Here is a 10546-nt window from a genome sequence, read left to right on the forward strand (position 1 = left end):
CACACATAGCCGAGCCTGCCCCAAGGGGCTGGAACTTAGCTAAGTCTGCTGATTGCACGGAAGGAGGAAAGGCTGCCAACTCGGAACTGTGGCCTAACTGGTATTTTGAAGGCCAAGCAGCAGGTGGCGAGTGTGGGGCTGCCCCTTCTCCTCTGGGCATATTCTGCCCTTTGCCCCTTGATCCCCATGGCTGGTCTCTGCACCCTGATATCTCCTGGTGAGGCTGCTGCCAGTTGGGAGGGTTGGCCCCAAGGCATCGCTCTGGCCTTTGCTGCCACCTTCCCATCTCCTCTAGGATGCCCCCTAGATTCCTATCCTGATCTCTGCCCGCTTCTCACCATGTGATGTTCCCTGCAGGTTCCTTAGGACCAGAGGTGACCGCTGCCCCAGTGAGGATGTGTCCCCAGCACCCTGAGCCTGTGCCCTTGGCCCACCCCCTCCCCGTGTTGAAGGAGGCCCTGGAAAAGGTCAGTGATGACCCTGGAGGGAACTGGGTGTGTGCTGGTGATGAAGGGGAGGACATACTCTGTGCTGGAAGTGGCATTCATGCATTCGACATGTAATTTTTGCGTACCTACTCTGTGCTAGGCACCAGATATGGCAGGAAGAAGATACTGTCCTGCTCTTAAGAAACTACTAGTCTGGGAGTGAGGGAACAATCATGACAATAAACATGTATAACGCAGGGGTAAGAATAAGGATGGGGAAAGTTTAGGGAACTATGGGAGCACAAAGGAACAGGCCTTAAGGTCAGGAAAGGCTTTGGGAGGAAGTGGTATCTAAACTGCTATGTGAACAGGTAGGCGATACCTAGATGATATGCATCTACATAGTAAGGGAGCTTGCGGGGAGTGAAGGGTGTGTTCTAGGTAGAGGGAACGTGTAAAAACCCAGAGGCAGCAAAGTACAAGTCACATACAGAGAACTTAGAGGAAATTCAGTCTGGTGGGGGCACAGGTGCGGGGAGGAGAAAGATGAGATGGAGGAGGATGACAGAGCCCATTGCAACGAAACTAAAAACACACAGTCTACGACACAACTTTTACTATTGCAGGATGGCTTAACACTAGAGGGTTGTCTGCCAGCTCTAGTCTGTGCCAGCCAGAACCCACCTACTTGGGTCATTCACCTGAGACATACAGACGAATGAAACACGATCGGAAGTGAATGAGCAGCAAAGTGGTGGGAGGATTTAAAACCGTAGTCCAAGGAGCAGTTGAAAAGAAGGAGGCTGATGTGTCCACATAAAATAAGGTGCATATCAATATAGAGAGACACAATCTCTGACTGTAAATATATGAAAGGCTTTTGTGAGGAGAGGAAATAGAAGAGTGCTCTGTGGCTCCCAAGGGTCATAGAAATTAACCCCCCCCCCCGCCCCCAGTAATAACCATTGTTACCTTCTAGCACATACTAGTACCTAGTATGTGCTAACCTCTATATAAATACCTTGTGAATCGTTATCTGTGGAGGGGGAAACTGAGGCTCAGAGAGGTAAAGTTAGTGCAGGGATGGAAACTACAGGTAGACACAGCTCAACTCAGGGAATGTAAAATCGCTTGGCATGGTGGTCCAGCAGTTAATTAAAAACTGGGGCTGAGTGAGTGTGGGTTCTAATCCTGATTCCGTTAACCATTACCCCTTGGGCAAGTCGCTTCACATCTCATAGACTCAGTTTTTGCATCTGTAAAATGGGGAGAAATTAGCACTAACTTATTGTGAGGATTAAATGAGACAGTGTATGAAACTCACGTTCTTAATGGTCAGTAAATGTTAGCTGTTATCACCATTATACTTCATCATTTCAAAGAATGAGGTATTTTCAATAAATGTTCAAAGAGAGCCTAGGACCATCTGTCAATAGTAAATTCTCCAACACCAGGGTGCCAGATGAGGGTTCGACATCAGTAGTTTTATCCCCTCCCTCCTTTTGTAATTTGCCAAGGAAATGTTTATTTGAACAAAAGGCTTATGAGGAAGCCCTACATGTAGAACAGATTCTAGGGCAACTGCTCTGATTGTAGCTGGGGTAGGAGGCCCCACTCCATGGGACATAGTTTGAGATCTCAAGGTCTGGAGGCTCACTGGGCCGCCCTCCAGCCACTGGAGTTAGGGGTAGATGATGGAGGGGAGCCAGGCAGTGTGTGCAGATGAGAAGTGGGGTGTGTGTCTGCGCCCAGACTCTGAGCCTCCTGCTTTTCTCCTCCAAGGTGGACAGGATCCTGCGCCAGGCACTGCCCGCCCCGGGGCTGGCTGCCATGTCTGCCGTCGTCATCCACAATGACACCGTGCTCTGGACCGGAAACTTTGGGAGGAAGAATGACTCAGACCCAGCTTCTGGGCCTCCCAATGAGTACACCATGTACCGGTCAGCAGAGCGACCTCCCGGGTCCTATGGAGGGGCCGGGGGTGGGAGGATAAGGGGACCTAGGAGGTAGGAGGACTCAAGATAATCATGACTGGGGACCCAAGCTGCTAGGGCCCTTTAAGTCCTGACAATTTCATAGACGAGGAGACTGAGGTCCAGAGAGAACCAGTGAGTTCACATCACAGTAGGTCAGGGGTAGTAGGTCAGGAAGGAATCCCTTCTGGAGAACTCTTTGCCTCAAACCTCCCTCACTAGAAGAGGCTCCCTGTGTCTCATCCTCCCACCCATCCATGTGCCACAAAGGAACCATAACCAGTTCTTGGGCTCTTGACCCGGGTCCCTGTCAGCTAGCAGCAGTGCCCGGATGAAAGCCACTTGGGACACTCTGCTGCACCCAGCATCTCCTCTCCTGGGTGCTACCTGCAGGATCCCCAAAGCTCACAATGCAAAGTGAACACCTTCACCCCCAGAGACATTGTGAGGAATACAGGGGTTCCATTCACATTGCACCTGCTATGTGCCAGACATGGGGACAGCAGTTATATTTGCTGTCACTTACTGAACATTTACTACCTGCCAGCACTTTACGAGCACGATCTCATTCAATCCTTTCTACAACCTGTGAAATGGACAAGGAATCTCAGAAAGTACTTGCCCAAAACCACTTGGCCAGTGAGAGGCAGAGGTATGACCCAACCCAGGTCTGTCCCAGAATGGGAAGGGCCTGGAGGAGGGCCTGCCATGGGGTAGGTGCTTCAGAGTATCCGTCCAGCCCAGCTCCACTTCCTCTGGTTTGGGATGTTCTCAAGCATCCCAAAGCCAATTCTACAGAGGTGAGTGAATGTCTGTCTGATATGTTAAATAAGGTGGACTCAGTGCTCTCCTAGAATGCTAGAAAGTTGGAGGCTGGGTGTAGGGTAGAGGTGGGTTGCGGGGCCAACAAGATGCCCTCTGTGCCCTGTGCCTCCAACACCATCCAGGATCTCCAGTGTCTCCAAGATCTTTCCAGTCCTCATGCTGTACCGCCTGTGGGAGGAGGGCATCGTAGCCTCTCTGGATGACCCTCTGGAGCGTTATGCCAGCAGCTTCACCATTAACAACCCGCTGGGCATGGCATCAGCCCCCAAACAACAGAGCCTGACAGATGGGCTGGAGGAGGTGGGTCCAGCCCCGAGGCCTTCGCCTGTCACCCTCCGAAGGATGGCCAGCCAGCTCTCGGGTGAGTGGTTCTGAACTTATCTTACTCAGCCCCAAACATTTCAGGTGAGGGAACTGAGGAGCAGGTCTTATCCAACCAGGCTGGGCCCACTCTCTGCTCTGCTTCCTGAACTGGCCATAGCTCCCTCTCACCCTCTCTGGGTGGGGGGCCAGGGGTAGAAAGATCTGATGTGGGAAAAGCTGAGGTGCAGCCTGCAACTGTAGATCAAGTGGACAAATCAAGATCATTTGGTAGGTCAAAAGCAAGGTGACAGGTCAAGATCCTCTTATTAGGTAAAGAATAAGTCAACAAGTCAACACTTGTATACAATTCTCCAATGAAGACCTAATTTTCCTTAATATATAAAGATCACTGATGAATCAATACAAAGACCAACAACCCAACAGAAAAATGGGTAAAAGATAGGAACAGAATAAACAGTTCATAGAAAAGGAACTACAGAAAAGGAAATGGCTCTTAAGAATATTAAAAAATATGAAAAGATCCTCAACCTCATTCATAACAAAATAAGTGCAAATTAAAACTACTGAGAGACATTTTCCCCCTTTCAGATAGGCAAAGACTAAAATGGTGGGTGCACTGAGTTGGTGGGGTTGTGATGACATAGGCCCTCTTATATGTCAGTGTGGGAATTAAAATCGGTGCAACCTGCAGGGAGGGCAGTTGGTAATATCACAATTAAAAATGTATATATCCTTTGAGCAATTACTCTTCCAGGAAATCCTCTTACAGATGTACTCACACACGTGTGGTCTGAGGTATGTACACAGTTATTCGCTACAGCACTGTTATAGCGAAAGACTGAAACAACACAAGTATCCATAAATAGGGGAATGACTAAATAAATTATGACACAGCTATACAATCAAATACTATGTAGCCCTAAAGAAAGGGTAATAATGTTCTTTATATACTGAAATGGAATAAGATTCAATGTTAAGCGGGAGGAAAAAGCTCATAAGAGCATATATCGTATGCTACTACATGGATAAACAAAATATGCACATATAACGTATATGTGTATGTGAAGGTGTATGTATAATGCATGTGTAATGTACATACACAACACATATATGTAATCTCTCTCTCTCTCTCTCTCTCTATATGTATATGTATAGATATATCTGAAATTTCTTTGGAAGGGAACAAAAGAAATTGAAACACTGGGTTGCCTCCAGGGAGGGGAACTGGGTGGCTGGAGAGAAGTGTAAAAAGAAAATTTTTCATCATATACCCTTTGATGTCTTTTGAATTTTGAATCATGTAAGTGAATTACTTATTAAAAATAATGTAATAATAATAATAATAATAATAAATAATGCAATAACATGCCAAGATGAAATCGATATGATGGAAGGGCAGGAGCAGGCTGGGGGACCGGGCAGCATTGGATCAAAGCAGGCTAGATGCTGAGGGACTGCTCTGGAAGCTACTGAAGAACCATTCATGGGCCTTTTTGCCTATCTGCCACCTGTGACTGGGGAGGGCTGGTTTAAAGGTGTGTTGTATGGGTGAGAGGGGGGCTCTGCTGTATGGTGACTGATCCAGCCAAGGGGAAAAAGGCAGGCACTGTCTGCCCCATCCCAAAATGCCTTCTATTGCTCCTATTTGCAATCATCAACCCATCAACCCTCAAGGTAGGAATCCCTTACAAGTGTCCACCATTTTATCGTTTTACAAAGTGAGTTCAGACCTAAGGTCTCAGTTAGTGGACATGGCTGGTTATCACTGCTATTAGCAGATGGTGAACCTGAGGCTCAGTGAGAGGATGGAGTCTCTTGAGGTAGTGGAGGCGGGACAGGATCAGTCTTCGTAGGGGAGGGCTGCCCAGTGGTTAAGGGCATGAGCACTGGAATTCCAGCTCTGCCTCCTCTTAGCTGTGTGATCTTGGACAGGTCACTTAAATTCTCTGAGCCTTGTTTTTCTCCTCTGCAAAATAACCATGGTTCAGACTATTATGAGGGATTAAATGAGCTAATGAGTGTAAAGCATTTAGCTGAGTACCCGGCACGCAGCAGGTACCTGTCTGATTATTACGGCCAGAGGTAGACATAGGTTTAGTGGGGCTTGATGAAGATATAATTCTGGGCATCCTTTTTAACAATACAATGTTATAAATTCAAAATTAGATACAGGCCTTGGAAGGAGCTGTCTAGGCTGCCCTAAGGATTAAACTTCACGAGCCTCCTGTTAGATCCACTCCTGGTTATAATCTGACTCCAGGGCTCCCTCTAGGGGTGTGCTGTGGATTCCTCTTCAACTATACCCAGGGAAGCTGGCACCGGGCTAAGTGGTCAGTTTAAAAACACCTTCATGTCTTCTCTTAGTCCTGAAGGGGCCAGTTGAGCATATGGCTATCTGAATAACTCTGTTCTAGGCTCTCAATGTCTTTTACGATTGACTCCCATCCTAATCTACAGCTTTCTCCCATTTCCGGAGCTTTTCATCCATACTCTCAGTTAAGTCTTGCAACACCTCGCAGCGAAACCACTGCAGGTGCTTCAGTCCACTTAAAGATGAGCAAATAGAGGTTCAGAGAGGTAAAACACACGAGTTGGGGGTCACACAGCAAGAAGTGCTAGAGTGAAAACTTAAACCCAGGACTTGGAACTTCATCCCCTAGTCACTCAGGCCAAAAGCCTTGAGTCCTGATACTTCTCATTTCCACACCCTCCACATCCTTTCTAGTAGTAAATTCTGTTGGTTCTACTCTCAAAATATGTCCGGAATCCATCCACTCCTCACCTCCACTGCTAGCACTCTAGTCCAAGCCAACAGCATTTAACCATGGATTTGCAAGTCCGCTTACAGGCTTCCCTGCTGCTGCCATGGCCCCCAAATATCTGTATTTGCACAGCAGCCAGAGCAGCCTTGATAAAACGTGTCGGATTATATCACTCCTCCGGTCAAAACCGCTGCAGTGGCCCCATCCCACTCTGGTAGCCTATCGCATTCTATAGGATCCGGTACCCCAATATCTCTCACCTCCAAAGTCTCCCCCTTTCTCACTCCTCTCCAGCCACACTGGCTGTTCCATGCTGTTCCTTAAACATGCCAAGACATACCTATTTCAGGGCCTTTGAATTTGCTGTTTCCTCTGCCTGAGGAATTCTTTTCTCACGGAGTGCATGGTTCTCTCCCTCACCTTCTTCAGGTCTCACTAGCTCGAGGGTCACCTTCTCCGTGAGGCCTTCCTCTGACCATCTTGTATAAAATAACAAGCCCTCCTTTCTTATAAGGAATCAGTTTTATCCATAGCATGAACATTTATTTGCTTGTCATCTTGTCCTCTCCACTAGAATGTCAACTCCACATGGGCAGGGACTTCGTTCACTACGGAATCTCCAATACTCAGAACATTCCTTGGTGCAAAACGGATGCTTGAAATCTATTGTTGAGTGGATGGACGGGAATCACCTGTGATCCTTCCAAAGTTGTCACATCCAATAAGCAGAAAAGTCCAAGTGGTCAGAGGAGTCCGTTCCACAAAGCTGTTTGACCACTGATCTCGAAAATTTTACAGAATCAAACTTCTATAGTTGATGATAAGTATTTTTTTGAGCAGTTACTACGACTAGGCACCATCCTGAGCATTCTATCTCATCCGATTTTCACATCAGCCCTATGATATAAGAATTATTTTCCTCACATAGATGAGGGGACTGGGGTTCAGAGAGGTTAAGTGGCTTGTTTAGTGAAACACAGGCAGGATTATTAGAGTCCATTCTAGACTATCCTTGTTTTGTCAGGTGATTTTGTTATTATCTTTCAACCCATGGAAGGTGGGGGAGGGAGCACACCCAGGGGCCCACCAACCCGCCCTCCGCTGGCCCAGCATGTCTGACCACTGCTCTTCCCCAGGGCTGCCCAGAAGGCTCCGCTCCACTACGCTGCTGTGGAGGGGCAGCACCCAGGAGGCTCTGAGCCTGCTCAAGGATGATGTGCTGGTGGCAGATCCGGGAACCAGGTGAGGAGCATGCCGTGATGCTCTGCCAACATTAGGAACCTCCTGAGGAGACACACCTCTTCTGAGAGAGAGTCTGTATCACCTCGTTCTAGGTGGTCAGAGCCAGGAGAGACCGTGGGATCACTGACTACAACCCCTATTCTACAGCTGAGAAGACCGAGGCCCAGAAAGCAGCAGCATAGCAAGGCAGGGGTGACCTGGGCCCAGATCCAGTTCTGTTTAAACCTCGTGTTCTAGTCATCGACTCAAAGTTTATTGTGCACCTACTTGAGCCTGGAATGTGCTAAACTGAGATACAGTAGTGAACAAATCCAACTAGGTCCCTCCTCATGGAGTTTGCTTTCTAGTGAATGACCTGAGAACATCCTTATCAGTAAACAGATAAACAAGATACATACAGATTTTGCCAAGTGCCGTGATGGGAATAAATGGGATGCTGATGAGACAGGGAGTGGATAGTGGGGGTGCGGCACTGAACAGAGAAGCCCAACTCTGGGAGTGGTGGGGCTGGACAGAGGACAGCTAGCATTCCCCTGCCTAAGAGGTACCCTTCCAGGCCTATTGGCCATTATTTGGAAAAAGATGCCTCTTTTTCAAATTTGCCCTTCTCCTTTTCCAAATGCTGAACTCCAGTCCCCACTTACCGGAGGAAGAAAGAATCCAGGTAATACTTGGATCTCTACAAACTAGTGTCCTCCTTCCAGCTCTGCCACTAACTTGCTGTGTGACCTCAGAGGAGGCACTTTGCCTCTCTGAATCTCACCTTCCTCATCTGTAAAAAAGGAGGTCAGGCTAGAGTTCAGGAATGTCTAACAGCATTTGGGGATCCTTGTGCCTTATCGAGGCACTATTTTAGAGATGCTGAAACTGCACCTGCTTTGGGAAAGAAAAGAGACCTCTTATTATTGGTGACTGTCATGGCTGGGAAGAAGGGAGGGGTGAAATCCTGTTTTTTATCTTTGAGCTACATGATGACTATCATTCCCCCTCTCCCTAGCCCCAGACAGTCTAAGACTCTAGTTTTCCCTATGCTAAAGTAAATCATACTAAAGTGTAAAAGACCAATAAGGTTTGTTTTATCACTTTCCCAGGTGCATTGCTCAGCCCAGATTCTTCTTACCTGCTGTGTGACCCTGGGCAATTCTCTGCCCCTCTCTGGGCCTTCCTCTTTCCAGAGGTAGCATAGTGATCTCCGAAGTCTCTGCTTGGTCTGGCCATTCGGAATGCAGTGAAGCAGGTTCTTTCTTTGTCCCGCCCAGTCCAATGAAAGAAACTCTGGTGGCATTTCAGACAGCCCCAGCAAGGGTAAGGGGCTATTTAGGCCCTGGATGTGTTCCTTCTGGGTTTCATACCAGTTTTCACCCTGTCCCTTCTAGATGCCATTATAGCACGCTGGCCTTCTCGCTTCTGGCTCATGTCCTGGCAGCCCACACAGCCCATGGTGACTACCAGCGCTGGATCTCCGCGAATGTGCTGGAGCCACTGGGGATGGCAGACACCGGCTTCGACCTCACCCCTCTTGTGCGCACCCGCTTCGCGGCTGGCTTCTATGGCAGTGGGAGGCCGGCGCCACTTTACGACCTGGGCTGGTACCGCCCGTCAGGCCAGATGTATTCCACCGCCGCCGACCTGGCCAAGCTGGCCATGGAGCTACTGGGCAGCAGCCCCAAGAGGCTCCTGCGACCCGACGTGGCCAAGACGCTGCTGGCGCCGCTGCTGGCCTGCCCAGGCGCCTACTTCGCCAACGAGACAGGCACACCTTGGGAGTTCCACACGCAAAGAGGCTACCGCGTGGTGCGCAAGGACGGCGACCTGGACGGCTACGCCGCCACCTTCTCCCTGGTGCCGTCCCTGCACCTGGGGCTTGTGCTGCTGCTGGCCGGGCCGCGTCCGCCCGGGCCCGACCTGGTGGCGCAGGCCTACGACGTGCTTCTGCCAGCCATGGAAAGGGCCCTACGGGAGGCCGAGCTCAGCCCGGCCCCGCCGCCCAGCGCGCACCCCTTCACCGGCTACTTCACCTTCGCCAACCTGACCTTCTACGAGGTGCGCGCCGGGCCGGCGGGCGAGCTGCGCCTGCGCCAGTTCGGGCCCCGCGTCGAGGCGCTGGTGCCCCCTGCGTTCCGCACGTTGTCGCTGCGCCACCTGCGCGGCCGCGTCTTCCAGCTGCACGTGGCCCGGGAGTTCCCGTGCGTGCTGCCGCTCGGCGACGCCTGGCTCTCCCTGGAGGCCCAGCACGGGCAGCTGGTCAACTTCTACCCCTTGGACCACCGTGGGCTGTCCCCAGGATTTGATGTGCCGGGCCTCAACACATACCGGGTGCTGAGGCTGCCGCGCAAGCCCATATTCAAGACCCAGTGACCCTGGGCTCTGTCCCCAGCCTCTCCTTCCTCGCCTCCCAGATTTCCAACTTAGGTTTGGAAGGCAAGACTGCAGGTATGTCTGTCTATCAGAGAACCTGAGTAGTTGACAAAGTGGGGTATGGCGGTGCTTCTCAAAATGTGGGTCCCGGACCACAGCTGGTTTGCGAATTAATTGTTCGTTATCCGTGGGAGAGGAAGAACTAAGTACAGAAATTTAGAGTAGAGCATTTAGAAACGTTAATAGCATACCGACAAAACGCTTTTGTGTCTGTTGAATCTAAGACAAAAGATGGGCTGATATTTTGTCGTAAAAAAAAAATCAAACTTATTGAGTTATAATTTACAGAAAATCAAATGTACACATTATCAGGGTATAGTTCTGTGATTTTGACAAATATTTATACCCACTGCCACAATCAAGATACAGAAAATTTATGTTGTCTCCAAAACTTCCTACTGCTTTGCATTTTAGTCCCCTTCCCTGTACCCAGCCCCAGGCAACCACTGATGTTTTCCCATCACTGTGGATTAGTTTTGCCTGGTCTAGAATTTCATATAAATTGTACAGTATAGTCTTTTGTATCTTTTTTTTTTTGGTGGTTGTTTGGCATGATGCTTTGAGGTTCAGCCAT

The 10546-nt window shown here is 49.3% G+C and overlaps 1 protein-coding gene across 1 annotated transcript in view; it reads left to right on the top strand.

Moving 5' to 3' along the window:
* The window catches only part of LACTBL1 (lactamase beta like 1), a 16626-nt gene extending 6714 nt beyond the window's left edge, over positions 1-9912 (top strand). The window contains exons 3-7 of the mRNA XM_006924463.2: positions 358-467; positions 2211-2368; positions 3349-3587; positions 7449-7554; positions 8931-9912. Of these exons, the coding sequence (XP_006924525.2) occupies positions 358-467; positions 2211-2368; positions 3349-3587; positions 7449-7554; positions 8931-9912 (1595 nt within the window). The remainder of the gene's footprint in view (positions 1-357; positions 468-2210; positions 2369-3348; positions 3588-7448; positions 7555-8930) is intronic.
* The last annotated feature ends 634 nt before the right edge of the window (positions 9913-10546 follow it).

This window comes from Pteropus alecto, unplaced genomic scaffold, assembly GCF_000325575.1.
Source record: "Pteropus alecto unplaced genomic scaffold, ASM32557v1 scaffold39, whole genome shotgun sequence".
Lineage (NCBI taxonomy): Eukaryota > Metazoa > Chordata > Mammalia > Chiroptera > Pteropodidae > Pteropus > Pteropus alecto.